The sequence below is a fragment of the Sesamum indicum genome, linkage group LG6 (assembly GCF_000512975.1).
Source record: "Sesamum indicum cultivar Zhongzhi No. 13 linkage group LG6, S_indicum_v1.0, whole genome shotgun sequence".
In the NCBI taxonomy this organism is placed as follows: Eukaryota; Viridiplantae; Streptophyta; class Magnoliopsida; order Lamiales; family Pedaliaceae; genus Sesamum; species Sesamum indicum.
The window spans coordinates 13555443-13573201 of record NC_026150.1 but is presented as its reverse complement, the minus strand read 5'-3'; the positions used below and the strand labels follow the sequence as shown (position 1 = coordinate 13573201).

Here is a 17759-nt window from a genome sequence, read left to right as displayed (position 1 = left end):
ATGCGATCAGGTGCTACAAGAGTTGAAGGAATATCTTACGAAGCCCCCCCTGCTCGCAAATCCGAAGGAAGGAGAGGCGTTGTTTTTGTACTTGGGGGTATCCGAGAATGCAGTCAGCTCGGTATTGGTGAGAGATGAAGGAAACAGCCAAAACCCGATCTACTATGTCAGCAAGATGCTTCAGGGTGCGGAGTCCAGATATTCAGAGATGGAAAAGCTAGCTCTTGCTTTAGTGGTGACGGCCCGGAAGCTGCGACCTTACTTTCAGTCGCATAAAATTGTGGTGCTGACAAACCACCCTCTCAAGCACGTGATGTCGCGACGTGAAGCCTCCGGGAGATTGATCAAGTGGGTGGTCGAATTGGGGCAGTACGACATTGACTATCAGCCTCGAACGGCCCAGAAAGCGTAGGTGCTAGCGGATTTCGTGATGGAGTTGTCCAGTGACCAGAAAGAACCTGAAATTGCTGAACATCCTTGTTTGAAATGGATGCTACATGTAGATGGATCCTCCAATGCCAATAATGGAGGAGCAGGTATATTAATTCAGGGGCCGAAGGGAGTGGAGATCGAAGTTGCAGCTCGCTTGTCTTTCCCAGTGACTAACAATGAAGTGGAGTATGAAGCACTCATACTGGGCTTAGAACTCGCACACGAAGCGGGAGCTAGGGATCTGGAGGTTTTTATAGATTCCCAGTTGATCGCCCTACAGATCGAAGGAACGTACGAAACCAGGGAGAGGACGATGACATTGTACAAGGAAATCGTTCAGCGATTAATGGGCAAATTTGAGAAGTGTTCTATTTTGCAGGTGCCTAGGGCTGAAAATGATAAGGCTGACGCTTTATCCAAATTTGGAGCTGCAATGGACGGAATAAGAGATAGCAAGATCATGGCCTTGGTACGCGAACGATCAGCCCTTTCGAACAGAGTGGAGGTGCAGGTGGTCTCAGAAATGGGGTCGTGGAAGGATGAAATTGTGAAGTATCTTGAGGATGGTACCCTACCCATCGACCCATTGCCGCGAAAAGGGTCAAATTTCGAGCTACCCAGTTTACCTTGCTAGACGGTCAACTTTACAAGCGAACAGTGGATGGGCCTCTCTTGAAATGTCTAGACGAGGAAAGAGCTCTCTACGTGATGTGGGAGATCCACGAGGGAAGTTGCGGAAATCATTCAGGAGCAAGGTCGCTGGCCTAAAAAATCACACGGCAGGGTTATTTCTGGCCAACATTAGTCAAAGATTCGAAAGACTTGGTGAGGAAATGCGAAAGCTGCCAGAAGTATGCGTCCCTGATACAGCAGCCTGCGACCCCAATGGAACCAATCAGAATAGCGTGTCCGTTCGACCAGTGGGGGATTGACATCGTCGGACCTTTTCCACCCGCCCAAGCTCAGAAGAAATTCATCATTGTGGCGGTAGAATACTTCTCCAAGTGGGTCGAAGTAGAGGCAGTTGCCAAGATATCTGAGAAGGAAGTCATTAACTTTATCTGGAAGAACATAATTTGCAGGTTCGGGATACCTAGAATACTAATATCTGACAATGGCACCCAGTTCCAGGGAAGAAAGATTACAGAATGGTGTAAGAAACTGAAGATCGCGCAGCATTTCACGGCGGTCGCGAACCTGCAAGCGAACGGACAGAAAGTGACCAACCGGACGATCTTGCAGCATTTGAAGACGCGCCTCGAAAATAAAGGGTCATGGGTCGACAAGTTGCCCGGGGTTCTATGGGCTTACCGTACAACTCCATGATCTGCCACAGGTGAAACCCCATTCTGTTTGGTGTACGGGACAGAGGCTATAATCCCAGCAGAAATTGGAGAAGAGTCCCAAAGGGTCGTACAGTATGATCCCGAAGTCAACCAGGACGAGCGGAATTTCGATCTCACTGTGATCGAAGAAAAGAGAGATGCAGCGTACGCTCGAATCCTGCACCACAAAGGGTTGATGATGAAGAGCCATGATCGCAGAATTTGACCACGCCAGCTTCAAGTAGGAGATCTCGTGCTGAAAAAGGTGGAAGCTTCCAAGCATGTGGGGAAGTTAGAGCCACCATGGGATGGACCATATAAAGTAGTGGAGATCCGGAAGAAATGCACATATAAGCTGCAGGATATACAGGGACGAGATCTGCCACGCCCATGGAATATACAGAATCTGAAGAAGTTTTACGCTTGAACATAGGAGCTCGCACTGTGGTGCCTGTGAAAGGCTATCAACGTAGAGATTGCATCCTAGTGCCTGTGAAAGGCCATCAATGAAGAGATCGCACCCTGGTGCCTGTGAAAGGCCATCAATGAAGAGATCGCACCCTGGTGCCTGTGAAAGGCCATCAACGAAGAGATCGCATCCTGGTGCCTGTGAACGACCATCAACAAAGAGATCGCATCCTGGTGCCTGCCAAAGACCATCAACCACGAAGAGGTCGAATTCTGGTGCTTGTGAAAGGCCGTCGACCATGAAAGGATCGAATTTCGGAGCCTGTGAAAGGCCACCAAGTGTAAGGTTAGGAAGATCGCGCCTTGTATGATAGAAATAGTCATTGCTACATAGGTCAATGTCTGATGAAACTTATACAAACTGTAATTTCCCTGAAGCAATTTATAAAGTTGCGTACAGTTTTATGCTTACATTTTTATGAGTGCAATTTGTCTGTTCGTATTACGCTAGTTTGAAAACCGCATACAATTTGGTGCTTTTGTCTTTATCTGCTATCAAAATCTACAAAGTACTAAACGCAAACTGAAAAAGACGCGTTCAACGTTTGCGATCTGAAAAAGACGCATCCTTCGTGCCAATTGAAAAAGAGGCACCCAACTGAACGCGAATTGAAAAAGATGCGTTCATCGTTTGCGATCTGAAAAAGATGAATCCTTCATGCCAACTGAAAAGGAGGCACCCAACTGAACGCGAACTGAAAAAGACGCATCCAATCCATGAAGTGGAAACTTTTCAAAGAAAATCGACTTCGATTCTTGAATAATCCACATCACTTCTGCTTCTATTGTAACACAAGATTCCCCTTTTCTGTGGAAAAGGCCCGTATCAATAATTATGATTTTACGTATGCACAATTCCTCAATATCTTCTTCATTCGCAACAAAATATTTTCTTGGTGCGTCGGTAAAAAAAAACATGCTTTTGGGGGGAGAGATACTATTTCACCAATCGAGTCACAGGTATCTAACATATTCATACCTAACGATTTACCACAAAGTGGTGACGAAACGTATAACTTGTACAAATCTTCCCATTTTCCAAGTCGATACGATCCATTCGTTCGTAGAACTATTTACTCGATCGCAGACATTTCTGGAACACCTCTAACAGAGGGACAAATAGTCAATTTTGAAAGAACTTATTGTCAACCTCTTTCAGATATCAATCTATCTGATTCAGAAGGGACAAATAGTCAATTTTGAAAGAAAGCATCATTTGAATTTTGAATAAGGTAAAGTAATTTTATTACGGGACAACTCATGATGTTCATATCGATCTATTATGCGCCTCTGCATCTAGCATTGGGTAGACCTCATACAATAACTGTCCTAGCTCTACCATATCTTTTGTTTCATTTCTTCTGGAACAATCACAAACACTTTTTTGATTATGGATCTACTACCAGAAATTCAATGCGTAATTTCAGCATTCAATGTGTATTCCTGAATAATCTCATTTTTCAATTATTCAACCATTTCATTTTACCAAGTTCAATGTTAGCCAGATTAGTCAACATTTATATGTTTCGATGCAACAACAAGATGTTATTTGTAACAAGTAGTTTTGTTGGTGGTTTAATTGGTCACATTTTATTCATGAAATGGCTTGGATTGGTATTAGTCTGGATACGGCAAAATCGATCTATTAGATCGAATAAGTACATTCGATCTAATAAGTACCTTCTATCAGAATTGAGAAATTCTATGGCTCGGATCTTTAGTATTCTCTTATTTATTACCTGTGTTTACTATTTAGGCAGAATACCGTCACCCATTCTTACTAAGAAACTGAAAGAAACCTCAAAAATGGAATAAAGGATGGAAAGTGAGGAAGAAAGGGTGGAAAGTGAGGAAGAAAGAGATGTAGAAATAGAAACAGCTTCCGAAATGAAGGGGACTAAATAGGAACAAGAGGGATCCACCGAAAAAGATCCTTCCTTTTTATCAGAAGGAAAGGCCGATCCAAACAAAATCGATGAAACAGAAGAAATCCGAGTCAATGGAAAGGAAGATGAATTCCACTTTCGATTTACAGAGACAGGCTATAAAAATAGACCCGTTTCTCAAGAGTCTTATCTGATGAATATCAATGAAAATCATGACAATTCAAGATTCAAAATATTTGATAAACCTCTTGTGACTCTTCTTTTCGATTGGAAGCGTCCATCGACCATTTCGCTACATAAAAAATAATAAATTTGACAAGGCTGTCCGAAATGAAATGTCACAATATTTATTCGACGTATGCAAAAGTGATGGAAAAGAAAGAATCTCTTTTACATATCCCACTAGTTTATCAATTTTTTTTGAAATGATAAAAACAAGGATATCCCCGCGTACACTCGAAAAAGCTTCATCTAATGAACTCTACAACCCTTGGGTTTATATCAACAAACAAAAAGAAATAAATTTCAACAAGGAGTTTCTAAATCGAATTGAAGCTCTAGACAAAAAAATCTATTTCTTTGAATATACTCGAAACAAGGACTCGATTGTGTAATGACAATTATACAAAGATACTTATCAAAAAGCTATGGTCCTTTCTTGAACGGATCATATCGGAGAACAATCTACATTTCGCCTTCAATTCTAAAAAAAACTTTTATCGAAAATTTCATAGAGAAATTTGGGATAAATCGGATTCATGGTATCCTTCTTCCGAATACTGATTACCAAGAATTTGAAGAGAAAGTAAATAGATTTGATAAAAAACCATTATCAACAGAAATTGTTGATTTCTTAACTTTCATCAGTAAATTTGTTAGAGAATCAGAATCCACCAATCCTAATGATGAAAAAATTAACACAAAATCGATTAGAATAAAAGAAATCAGTAAAAAAGTCCCTCGATGGTCATACAAATTAATTTCCGAATTAGAACAAGAATCGGGAACATCAAGAAGGCGTACCAGTAGATCATGAAATTCATTCAAGAAAAGCCAAACAGGTAGTAATTTTTACTGATATCAAGCAGGACACTGATACTAATACTAATACTAATACTACGGATACTAATACGCTCGATGAAACAGACGAGGTGACTTTGATACGCTATTCACAATAATCAAACTTTGAGCGAGATATAATCAAAGGTTCTATGCGGGCTCAAAGGCGTAAAATAGTTATTTGGAAATTGTTTCAAACAAATGCGCATTCCCCTCTTTTTTTGGACAGAATCAAAAAATTGCATCTTTTTTCTTTTGATATCTCCGGGTTGATTAAACTAATTTTTAGAAATTGGTTGGGGAAAGGAAAAGCATTCAAAATTGTAGAGTATACAGAAAGGCAAGCAAAAATGGAAGAGCAAGCAAAAATAGAAGAAAAAAATGGAAGAAAAGAAGAACAAAATAAAAGAGCAAGCGCGAATAGAGATAGCAGAGTTCTGGGATACCGTTCTTCCATTTTCGCAAGGAATAAGAGGTTGCATGTTACTAACTCACTCTATTTTTAGAAAATATATTCTATTCCCTTCATTGATAATTGCGAAAAATATTGGACGTATATTCCTATTTCAACGTCCTGAGTGGTCTGAGGATTTCCAGGAATTGAATAGAGAGATGCATGTTAAATGTACCTATAATGGTGTTCCATTATCCGAAACAGAATTTTCGAGAAATTGGTTGACAGACGGTATTCAGATAAAAATCTTATTTCCTTTATGTCTGAAACCTTGGCACAAATCGAAACAACGATCCTCTCAGAAAGATCTAATGAAAAAAGAAAAAGATGATTTTTGTTTTTTAACAATTTGGGGAATGGAAGCTCAAGTTCCTTTTGGGTCGCCCCGACAACGACCTTCCTTTTTTAAACCCATTTTTAAGCAACTCAAAAAAAAAATTGGAAAATTAAAAAATAAGTATTTTCGAGCTCTAATAGTTCTCAAAGAAAAAACAAAATTACTTGAAAAAGTTTCAAAAGAAACAAAACAATGGGTTATGAAAAGTGTTATTTTTATAAAAAAAATAATAAAAGAACTTTCAAAAGTAAATCCAATTTTATTATTTCGATTAAGCGAAGTAGAAGTATATGAATCGAGTGAAATTAAAGAAGAAAAAGATTCCATAATCAGCAATCAGATGATTCACGAATCATTTAGTCAAATTGCATCTCCGAGTTGGACAAATTCTTTATTGACAGAAAAAAAAATCAAGGATCTGACTGATAGAACAAGTACAATTCGAAATCAAATAGAAAGAATCACAAAAGAGAAAAAAAAAGTAACTCTAAGAATAAATAATCTTAGTCCTAACAAAACAAGTTATAATGCTAAAAGATTCGAAAAATGGCAAATATTAAAAAGAAGAAATGCTCGATTAATCTCTAAACTACCCCTTTTTTTAAAATTTTTCATTGAAAAAATATATACAGATATATTTTTATCTATGATTAATATTCCCAGAATGAATACAGAACTTTTTCTTGAATCAACAATCAAAAAATTATTGATATCGATTTACAATAATGAAAGAAACCAAGAAAGAATTAATAAAAAAAAGAAAAATCCAATTCCGTTTATTTCGACTATAAAAAAGTCACTTGAGAATATTAGTAATAGTAAAAGAAATTCACATATTTTTTATGACCTATCTTACGTGTCCCAAGCATATGTATTTTTCAAATTATCACAAATCCAAGTTAGTAACTCGTATAAATTCAGATCTGTTCTTCAATATCAAGGGCTCCCTTTTTTTCTTAAGCCTGAAATAAAGGATTCTTTTGAAACACAAGGAATGGTTCTTTCGAAATTAGGGGATAAGCCTGAAATAAAGGATTTTTTTGAAACACAAGGAATGGTTCTTTCGAAATTAGGGGATAAGAAACTTCGGAGTTATGAAATGAATCAATGGAAAAATTGGTTAAGAGGACATTATCAATATGATTTATCTGAGATCAGATGGTCTAGATTAATACCAGAAAAATGGCGAAATAGAGTTCATCGGCGTCGTATAAGCTAAAAAGGAAAATTTAAGAAAATGGCATTCATATGAAAAAGACCAATAATTGATTCCAAAAAATAAAAAGAATTTAAAGGATATTCATTATCTAATCACAAAGAAAATTTTCAAAAATACTATAGATATGATCTTTTATCATATAAATTTCTTAATTATGAAAATAAAACGGAATGCTTTTTTTATAGATCTCCGTTTCAAGGAAAGGTCGATATTCTATATATGAAAAAAAAGGCCGATAGAAAATATTTTGACTGGAAAATTATTGATTTTCATCTTAGAAAAAAAGTCGATATTGAGGCCTGGATCACGATCGGTCCCAATAGGAATCAAAATACTCAAATTCGTACTAATATTTCTAAAAAAATTCCGAAAAAAGATCTTTTTTATCTTATGATTCCAGAAATCAATCCACCAAACTCCCCAAAAGGATTTTTGGATTGGATGGGAATGAATGAAAAAATTCTAAAGCGTACCAGTTCGAATCTCGAACTTTGGTTCTTCCCAGAATTTATGTTACTTTACAATTCATATAAAACGAAACCCTGGTTTATACCAAGCAAATTACTTCTTTTAAATTTGAATCAGACTGAAAATCAAAATAGTAGTGAAAATAAAAAGATCAATGAAAAGGAAAAAGGAAGTTTTTTGATAGCATCAAATAAAAAACAGCGAAATCAAGAAGAAAAAGAACCCACAAGCGGAAGAAATCTTGGCCCCGCTCTCTCACAACAAAAAGATATTGAAGAAAATGATGCAAGAAAATCAGACCTGAAAAAAGGGAAAAAGAAAAAAAGCATCGCGGAAGCAGAACTAGAGTTGTTGCTGAAAGGTTATTTGCTTTTTCAATTGAGATGGTACGGTACTTTGAATGAAAGAATGATCGATAATATCAAGGTATATTGTTTCCTCCTTAGACTGATAGATCCAAGAAAAATGACTCTATCCTCGATTCAAACGAAAGAAATGAGTTTACAGCTTCTGCTGATGCATAAGAATTTAACTCTTACAGAATTGATGAAAAAGGGAGTATTGATTATAGAACCCATTCGTTTGTTTGGAAAAAAAGATGGACAATTTATTATGTATCAAACCATAGGTATTTCGTTGGTTCATAAGAATAAGCACCAAACCAATCTAAAATACCAAGAGCAAAGATATCTTTCTAAGAATCGTTTTGATTTACTTGTTCCAGAAAATATTTTATCGTTTAGACATCGTAGAAAATTGAGAATTCTAATTTGTGTCAATTCAAAGAATAGAAATGATGTAGATAGAAATTCAGTATTTTGGAATGGAAAGAACGTAAAAAACAGCAGCCAAGTTTCACATGACAATAGCCATCTTGATAGAGAGAAAAATCCATTAATGAAATTAAAGCTCTTTCTTTGGCCTAATTTTCGATTAGAAGATTTAGCTTGTATGAATCGTTATTGGTTTGATACCAATAATGGCAGTCGTTTCAGTATGTTAAGGATACAGATGTATCCACGATTGAAAATTCGTGGATAATACACTTTTTCTATCTATCCTATACCCTATATTATATATAGGGTATATGAAAGCAAAGAAATACATAGATCCCATGTCTTGTCTGACATTTCATTCTAGTCTCCAATATTAAATGAATAATGTCTCAATTAGACCTCTAAATGAATCAACAGAACCCTCTTAATTTTAGGTCTAAATTCTTCAATGCGAAAATGTACCAACCCTTTTCTATCTCTATCTTGAAATTGGATTGATTGATTTGAATTCAGAAAATTAGGAGTCTATAAAGAAATTCGGATTAGAATATTCCACATTCAAATTAATGGCATTATTATTACTGATCGGTAAAATCCATAATGGCATTATTATTACTGATCGGTAAAATCCATATCTGTAAAAAGGGGAAGGGGGAATTTTTTTATGGTAAAAAATTCATTCAATTCGGTTATTTCTCAAAAAGAAAACGAAGAAAACAGAGGATCTGTTGAATTTCAAGTATTCAGTTTCACCACTAAAATAAGGAGACTTACTTCACATTTGGAATTACACAAAAAAGACTCCTCATCTCAGAGAGGTTTGCGAAAAATTTTGGGAAAACTTCAACGACTACTGGCCTATTTGTCAAAAAAAAAAATAGAGGACGCTATAAAGAATTAATTGGTGAGTTGGATATTCGAGAGAGAAAAACTCGTTAATTTAAAGCGTGATACCGTTTGAACTTAGTCGTTTTAAATTTTGAAGAACTTCTTTTTACTTTCAGCAATCCATGGAAGAATGACTCGGGAAAAAACTTATGATTGCACCAACTACAAGAAAAGACCTCATGATAGTCAATATGGGCCCTCACCACCCATCAATGCATGGTGTTCTTCGACTGATCGTTACTCTCGATGGTGAAGATGTTATTGACTGTGAACCAATATTGGGTTATTTACATAGAGGGATGGAGAAAATTGCGGAAAATCGAACAATTATACAATATTTGACTTATGTAATGCATTGGGATTATTTAGCTACTATGTTCACAGAAGCAATAACCGTAAATGGACCCGAACAGCTAGGCAATATTCAAGTACCTAAAAGGGCTAGCTATATCAGAGCTATTATGTTGGAGTTGAGTCGTATCGCTTCCCATTTGTTATGGCTTGACCCTTTTATGGCAGATATTGGGGCACATACCCCTTTCTTCTATATTTTTCGAGAACGAGAATTGATATATGACCTATTCGAAGCTGCTACCGGTATGCGCATGATGCATAATTATTTTCGTATCGGAGGAGTCGCTGCTGATCTACCTTATGGTTGGATAGATAAATGTTTGGATTTTTGCGATTATTTTTTAACCGGGGTTGCTGAATATCAAAAGCTTATTACACGGAATCCTATTTTTTTAGAACGGGTTGAAGGCGTAGGCATTATTGGCGCAGAAGAATCACTAAATTGGGGTTTATCAGGACCTATGCCACGAGCTTCCGGAATACAATGGGATCTTCGTAAAGTTGATCGTTATGAGTGTTACGCCGAATTTGATTGGGAGATCCAATGGCAAAAAGAAGGGGATTCATTAGCTCGGTATTTAGTACGAATCAGTGAAATGACAGAATCCATAAAAATTATCCAACAGGCTCTGGAAGGAATTCCAGGGGGACCCTATGAGAATTTAGAAATCCGACGCTTTGATAGAATAAAAGACCCTGAATGGAATGATTTTGAATATCGATTTATTAGTAAAAAAGCTTCTCCAACTTTTGAATTGTCCAAGCAAGCTTTATGTAAGAGTCGAAGTACCAAAAGGGGAATTGGGACTTTTTCTGATAGGAGATCAGAGTGTTTTTCCTTAGAGATGGAAAATTCACCCACCGAGTTTTATCAACTTGCAAATTCTTCCTCAGTTAGTTAAAAGAATGAAATTGGCTGATATTATGACGATATTAGGTAGCATAGATATCATTACGGGAGAAGTTGATCGTTGAAATGTAATTGATACAACAGAAATACAAGCTATCAATTCTTTTTTCCAGATTTGAATTCTTAAAAGAAGTCTATGGGATCATATGGATGTTTGTCCCTATTTTGACTCTTGTATTAGGAATCACACTAGGTGTACTAGTAATTGTTTGGTTAGAAAGAGAAATATCTGCAGGGATACAACAACGTATTGGACCCGAATACGCCGGGCCTTTGGGAATTCTTCAAGCTCTAGCAGATGGTACAAAACTACTTTTCAAAGAGAATCTTCTTCCATCTAGAGGTTTCCACAACAGATGGTAAAAAACCTCTAGATGAATAAGGTAAAGTAAAGAAAGCATCAACTTGGAAGAGATGCTGGAGGCAGGAGTTCATTTTGGCCATGGTACTAGGAAATGGAATCCTAAAAGGCAGGAGTTCATTTTGGCCATGGTACTAGGAAATGGAATCCTAAAATGGCACCTTATATCTCTGCAAAGCCTAAAGGTATTCATATTACAAATCTTACTAGAACTACTCATTTTTTATCCGAAGCCTACGATTTGGTTTTTGATGCGGCAAGTAGGGGAAAACAATTCTTGATCGTTGGTACCAAAAATAAAGTAGCTGATTCAGTAGCACAGGCTGCAATAAAGGCTTGGTGTCATTGTGTTAATAAAAAATGGCTTGGCGGGATGTTAACGAATTGGTCCACTACAGAAACGAGACTTCATAAGTTCAGGGATTTGACAATGGAACAAAAAACGGGAAGACTCAACCGTTTTCCGAAAAGAGACGCGGCTGTGGTGAAAAGACAATTATCCATGCGATCTAAAAAAGATGCATTTTTCGTGCCAACTGAAAAAGAGGCACCCAACTGAACGCGAACTGAAAAAGACGCGTTCAATGTTTGCGATCTGAAAAAGACGAATCCTTCATGCCAATTGAAAAAGAGGCACCCAACTGAACGCGAACTGAAAAAGACGCGTCCAATCCATGCAATCTGAAAAAGATGCATTCTTCGTGCCAACTGAAAAAGAGGCACCCAACTGAACGCGAACTGAAAAAGACGCGTCCAATCCATGCGATCTGAAAAAGATGCATCCAACTAAACGCGAACTGAAAAAAGACGCGTCCAACTATGCGATCTGAAAAAGATGCATTCTTCGTGCCAACTGAAAAAGAGGCACCCAACTGAACGCGAACTGAAAAAGACGCGTCCAATCCATGCGATCTGAAAAAGATGCATCCAACTAAACACGAACTGAAAAAAAACGCGTCCAACTATGCGATCTGAAAAAGACACATCCTACTTGCCAACTGAAAAAGGGGCATCTTATTACGCGAACTGAAATGCATTCAGCATATGCGATATGAAAAGAGATGCAATTTTGAAATAAAAGGAAAGCATTAAGTGGAGATAGAAGGAAGCAAATACGCAAATTGACAAAAAATAATTCTATTGATGAAGTGTCATTTACACAGTTGCATCGCAAAAATATGCCCCACGAGGTTAACTTCCCAAATTTACAAGTCGAATCACTAAAAGTATCGAAGGGAAGAAGGGGTCATACAAAAAGACAAACTCCTATCGTAAAAAGGGAGATCGGATAGCATCAATCCTCATCCTCAGCCTCTAGCTCTTCCCTTAGGGCCGCGAACTCATCGTCCTTGAGATCGGGCTCAGCAGGATAGGGTTGAAGGTCGCCATCAAGAGTGATGTCCAGCCGACTGCGGTCAAATGACTCCTGGAATCCGCTAAGCTTTTCAATTTGAGCTTCACAAGTCTTGTAGCCTTTGGTGAATGAGTCAGCTGATTTGATCTCCACGGCAGTTGTGAAGGTGCCCGTATTCAGAAAGTCGCGGACAACAGCCATTCGAGAGCCAGCCAGAAGTTTGTGATGTTCCTCCAAGGTAATGTGACCAGACTGGCCTTCCTCAAAGCCCTGCTTGTGGCCTTCGGCCAGTCCAGCCTCCCGGCCGGCCTCGAATCCTTCCTTCCTACCTTCAGATAAAGCATTTCAAGGACAGGCATTTCAAGGACAGGCTCCGGAGAAATGTCAAGCCCTACAGAGTAGTGTAAAGTTATTCGGGTTCAAACATTAAAGTCGATCCAAGAATAAAAGATTACCTGCAGCATGGTGTGGGCCCCATATTCCTCGATTCGAACAGGGTTGTTCGTCACTAGGGAACTCTGGTCGCGGAGGGAGGTCAAAGAGTTATACAGGTCAGAAGGTTCCCCCCTGCTTCCGAGAAAAGCACTGTGCTAGAAGAACAATCCCACTTCGGAGGTTCATATGGATGCGATTGAGGACCCCTTATGACTTCCCTGGTCTCCTCCTAGTGCGAAGCGAGCTGCTCCAACCTCAGGAACCTATCTCGCTCGTCCGCCTGGCTAGTCTTATCCGCAGCTTCCTTGGCCATCCTGCTCAAAGTCTTAGGCCGATGGGGAGTGGATTTTGAAGAATCAGAGGGTGCCCCCAGTCATTTCTCCTTCGGTTCTTTCTCCTTCAGACTTGCCCCCTGCCCCTACTTCTGCGAGACCCGCTTCCTCTTCTTTGATTTCTCACTGCGATCGCGATCCGGTTTCCCGGACTCACCTCCCTGATCTCCACTCGCATTGTCCAAGTTCAGCTCTAGGTCGCTGGAGTTATATCCATAGAGAGGTTGGGTGGGAGTGTCTTCGCTATCCACTTAGATGAGCTGATGTTTAGCAGGGCTCGCGGGCTCACGAAGGAGCAGGTGCAGGAGGAAGGTCTTTAGAAGGCGCGACTTGCTTCCCCTTGGCCTTGGCCTCAGCTATCTTATTCTCTGCCGCCTTCAGTCGCAAGGCATTACGGGAACTCATGATTATGCTATCTGCAAGAAAAATCAAAGCGTGTAAGCGAGTTCGACCATAACGACAGGAAAGCATCACTAGAAGAGAAAATCACCTAAAGACTCTTCGATGTGGAGGGACGCTGGAGAGAGCCCCGATAGTTGCAAAACCTTCTCATTGAGAAGCTTCTTGGGGTCGTATTTATAAGTTATTAGGCTATTTATCTAATCGCCCTCCAGCCCCCCTCCACTTGTTTTCGGAACAGGTTTATATTTGGTCCATTCGTTTTTAAAGGGTCAGACACCTCTAGGAGGTCGAATAAAAATATAGCGATCTAACCAGACCCCTACATTCGACTTCAGGGCGCTCAGGTACCCACAGTCGGGCTTGGCCGATAGATAAAAGAAACCTCTATCACCGGATCATTTCGAAGTAATGAAAGAGTACAAACTCCAAAAATTATCAAAACTGGGTTCTATACCTAAGTATTGCATTATTACAACAAAAAGGACAATATAAGAAATAGAATTGGGGGAAAGTTGCATAGGGCACAACCCCAGTTTATTTAAAATCGAGGCTATAGGGGGAGCCAAAGGAAATCGAAGGCCAACATCAAGGTGTTTGATAGAAAAAGCGCTGAAACCCTCAGGAGGACGGTGCATTCGATCGAAGGTCGTAGGAATAACAATGTCATATTATATTCGGGGGGTATGTAATATTTCTCCCTGATGTTAAGAACAGGTGTCCTAACACTACTTACTACGACTTCCCAAGGGTTTCTAGCCAGCCTATCCTGGAATTTCGCTTGAGTAGAAGGACCGGTTTGTTTATCAGCAATTTTGGAAATAGGGAACTTTTTGTTCCTTTTTGGAGAGGTAGAAAAAGAACCATGAGCAGACTCAGAAGGGGTCGCAGACGACCCAGAGCCAGAGCTCGACCCAGAATTCGAACTAGAGCTGGAAGACATCGTATCTTAGAACAGGATGGCCCTGGAAGTTGCAGGTCGAATGCGAACTCTTGGTTATCGCCGGTCGCGGAATATCTGTATGAGGAGCAGGAATTAATGATAGAATGGCTGAGGTATTTATAGACGGGCCTCTCTGGAGATGCGCGCCGCAGATCAGCCCACAAGATGTCGCCATGTGTCCACCTGGGCAGCAGATCAAGCGACGCGACCGTTCGATTTCTTCAAAGGCAACGGCATTGCACTTTGAAAAAGTGGGGGAGTAATGATGGGTGTCATAATAATCCCCTGAGACATGACAAAAATACCCTTCATTAAGGGCATTAGAGTCCTTTCAGCATAGGATCCGCGCTTTTTGTAACGGGCGGGTCGCGCATGACCCGACCCGGCTCGAACAACCACCTCGAAGACCCAGACAATTAGAACCGTCCGATCAGGACGAGAGCCAGTAGGATAAGGCCACGTGGCCCAGTCAACAGTGTCCAGCTGCGCTCTATAAATAGACCCCGGAACGCCGTTATTAAGGTAACTGTTACGTATTTATTGAGATCGAATTTTGAGATAGCATACATTTCTCTCGATCAACCTAACTTGAGCGTCGGAGGGTCATTGTCGGGGACGGGCCTGACGAGTTCACGGTTCGTGTTTTATTCTCAGGGGACCCAAAATCTAATCTAGGAAGAGTTGGTCGTCTGTGCTGAGATCGTTTCACGAGATCGCTTACTTTGACCCGGATCAAAGTGAAAGGAGATTGGTTTTGGCTTTAATTCTTTATTTGTCTTTTTTTTTTTCATAGCATTCAAAGTTATCATTTAGTTTGCGTTTCTTCCCTATTCTAATTTCCTGTATTCTATGTGTATATCGTTGTTTTATGCAATTAAATTTTGTATGTAGTCTGTTTTGGTGATCTTTCTTTATGAGATTTTGCTATTTTAACTGTAAGAAAAATACAAGCAACTCCCTTTGTATATTGTAAATGAGTAAATTATCCTCTTATGAAAAAAAAAAATAGCGATTTACCTTCCTATATTTTTTAAAATACGACAATTTACTCCACTATGATTTTTAAATGGAGCAATTTACCTTACTATAAATATAGGGAGGTAAATTGTTTCATTTTAAAAAGTATAGGGGGATAAATTGTTATATTTTTTTAATAAGAGGGTAATGTGCTTATTTTCAATATCATAGGGGAATAATTGCTATTCACCCCTATTTAAACTCTTGACGGTTAAAGTATTTCTTGGAATATATAATTTGAAGAAATTAATAGCTTCAATTGACTCCTTATTCAAGTACAAAATTAACGTTTTTTTTAATTTATTTAAATCTTGAAAATATATCACTGATTTCATCAATGACATGCAAATGTGTTTATAGGGAGATCGATGTTGGATCATAAGGTGTCACCATATAAATACACATTTAGTACAATGATTAATGCCTATTGTAAAATGGTGGTAATGTGACCGATGCTGAGTATTATTTTAAGGGAAGAAATGCAAGCAATACTTGTGATATTGCAAATGAGCAAATTAGTTCCTTACGAAAAATAAATTTAGCGATTTACCTGCTTATATTTTTTGAAATACAACAATTTATCCCCTTATAATTTTTAAAATGAAGTAATTTACCTTCCTATATAAGGAAGTAAATTTCTTTATTTTAAAAAGTATATGGAGCTAGATCGTTATATTTTTTTATAAGGTGATAATGTGATTATTTTCAATATCGTAAGAGCATAAATTGCTATTTACCCTTATTTTAAGTATTATTTTGTAGGCTGGTCATGAGTAGCCCGACACAGATACAGATACACAGACATCATTCATTTTGGGACATTGTAGGAGAAATCAGGACTGAAAATTTCGTTAATAAGTAGCAGAAAACAGAGGCTTAAACCACAATCTTTTATTTATTTATTAACATATAAAACCACAGCTCATTCAACCTGAGATACACAGATTCCCGACATGCAAACACCACACCACAACAATTACATTATTATTCAACACAATCGTACTGATAAATGATGATTGCTCAACCAGAGATGTCGATGGCCTTCACCTCTGCCTTCTTCACCTCCTCCTTGGGCACCGTGACTGTCAGCACCCCATTCTCCATTCCCGCCTTTACCTGATCCAACTTGGCATTCTCCGGCAGCCTGAACCGGCGGAGGAACTTCCCGCTGCTCCTCTCCACCCGGTGCCATTTCTCGTTCTTCTCCTCCTGCTCTTTGCTTCTCTCCCCGCTTATCTGCAGAATTCTCCCATCCTCAACCTCCACCTTAACTTCCTCTTTCTTCAACCCAGGAACATCCACCTTGAACACATGGGCTTCCGGCGTCTCTTTCCAGTCGATGCGGGCGTTGGCGATGGCAGTGGTTTCTCGAGCGGAGGAGGGGAGATTGGCGACGGCGGTGGAGAAAGGGAAGCCCTCAAAGGGATCCCAGATATCCAACGAGAATGGATCGAAGACGTTGCTCCGGCGGTTGCCAAAGAAGCTTGGAATCAGAGACATTGTGTTAATATTTTGCAGTGCAAGAACAGAAAAAGAATAGGTTGGTTTGATTGATGAAGAGTGTGTTGTAAAGGATTCTTGTGGGCAGGCTTGTGTGATCAAATCTTTGTTGTGGGAATTGGCTGAAAGAGCACGCTTTATTTATATGAGCTACAAGATGATTCTCGCATTTTCTTGTATATTCTACGAATCACGCTTTCAGCTCCCCTCGTCATCTTCTAGATAAAGCTCGTTCCTTCCCAAAGCATCTGTATCATTTTTTTTCCCTTTTTAATTTATAGAGTCAATAATTATATAATTACACGAATATTGTAATAAAAATAAATAAATAAAAAATACACTAATTTGATTAATATGTTAATATAATTAAAAATTATAAAATATACTATAATAAATTAATTTAAAATAAAACAAATAGTTATATGTACAATAGAATTCAAATTCATGACATCAAATTTATTCATAAAATAATTTAAATTATTTTATCTCTTTTCAACTTCTCATTTTTTCTATTCTTAACTTTTACATTCCTTTTTATTCTCTAATTTTTTTTCAATAAATTTCCATAACTTTCTTATACTTTTTAATTAGTATTTTTATTTAATTTAATTCTTATACTTTTTAATTAGTATTTTTATTTAATTATTTATTAAAATAATTATTATTAATTTAAATCTAAATTAATTACGCACACACATTTTGAGTGTGCCGTATATATACACTAGTATTAATTATTGTAGAACTAGACAGGATAAAATGAGACCATTGAACCACCAAATGTTTCGTATGTCTCTGAAATTACATATATATCTATTTATACTGATTACCAACAGTATACATAC

General features: G+C 38.3%; 3 protein-coding genes across 3 annotated transcripts; 2 read left to right on the top strand and 1 right to left on the bottom strand.

The window, feature by feature from the left end:
* On the top strand, window positions 2465–6802 carry LOC105164492 (putative protein TIC 214 N-terminal part). The gene is given in 2 exon segments (XM_011083144.2): window positions 2465–2511; window positions 3464–6802. Coding segments are annotated over 2 exon segments (1002 nt in total). The 3' UTR covers window positions 4419–6802.
* LOC110012165 (protein TIC 214-like) lies at window positions 6985–8793 on the top strand. The gene has a single exon (XM_020694896.1). The coding sequence runs from the start codon at window positions 7400–7402 to the stop codon at window positions 8687–8689; it is 1290 nt and encodes a 429-aa protein (XP_020550555.1). The 5' UTR covers window positions 6985–7399; the 3' UTR covers window positions 8690–8793.
* Window positions 16289–17040, bottom strand: LOC105164479 (18.2 kDa class I heat shock protein). The gene has a single exon (XM_011083124.2). The coding sequence runs from the start codon at window positions 16915–16917 to the stop codon at window positions 16438–16440; it is 480 nt and encodes a 159-aa protein (XP_011081426.1). The 5' UTR covers window positions 16918–17040; the 3' UTR covers window positions 16289–16437.

Bases quoted from the DNA above. Each gene is read 5' to 3' on its own strand.
- LOC110012165 (XM_020694896.1), top strand. From the start codon at position 7,400: ATGAAAAAAAAGGCCGATAGAAAATATTTTGACTGGAAAATTATTGAT.
- LOC105164479 (XM_011083124.2), bottom strand. From the start codon at position 16,917: ATGTCTCTGATTCCAAGCTTCTTTGGCAACCGCCGGAGCAACGTCTTC.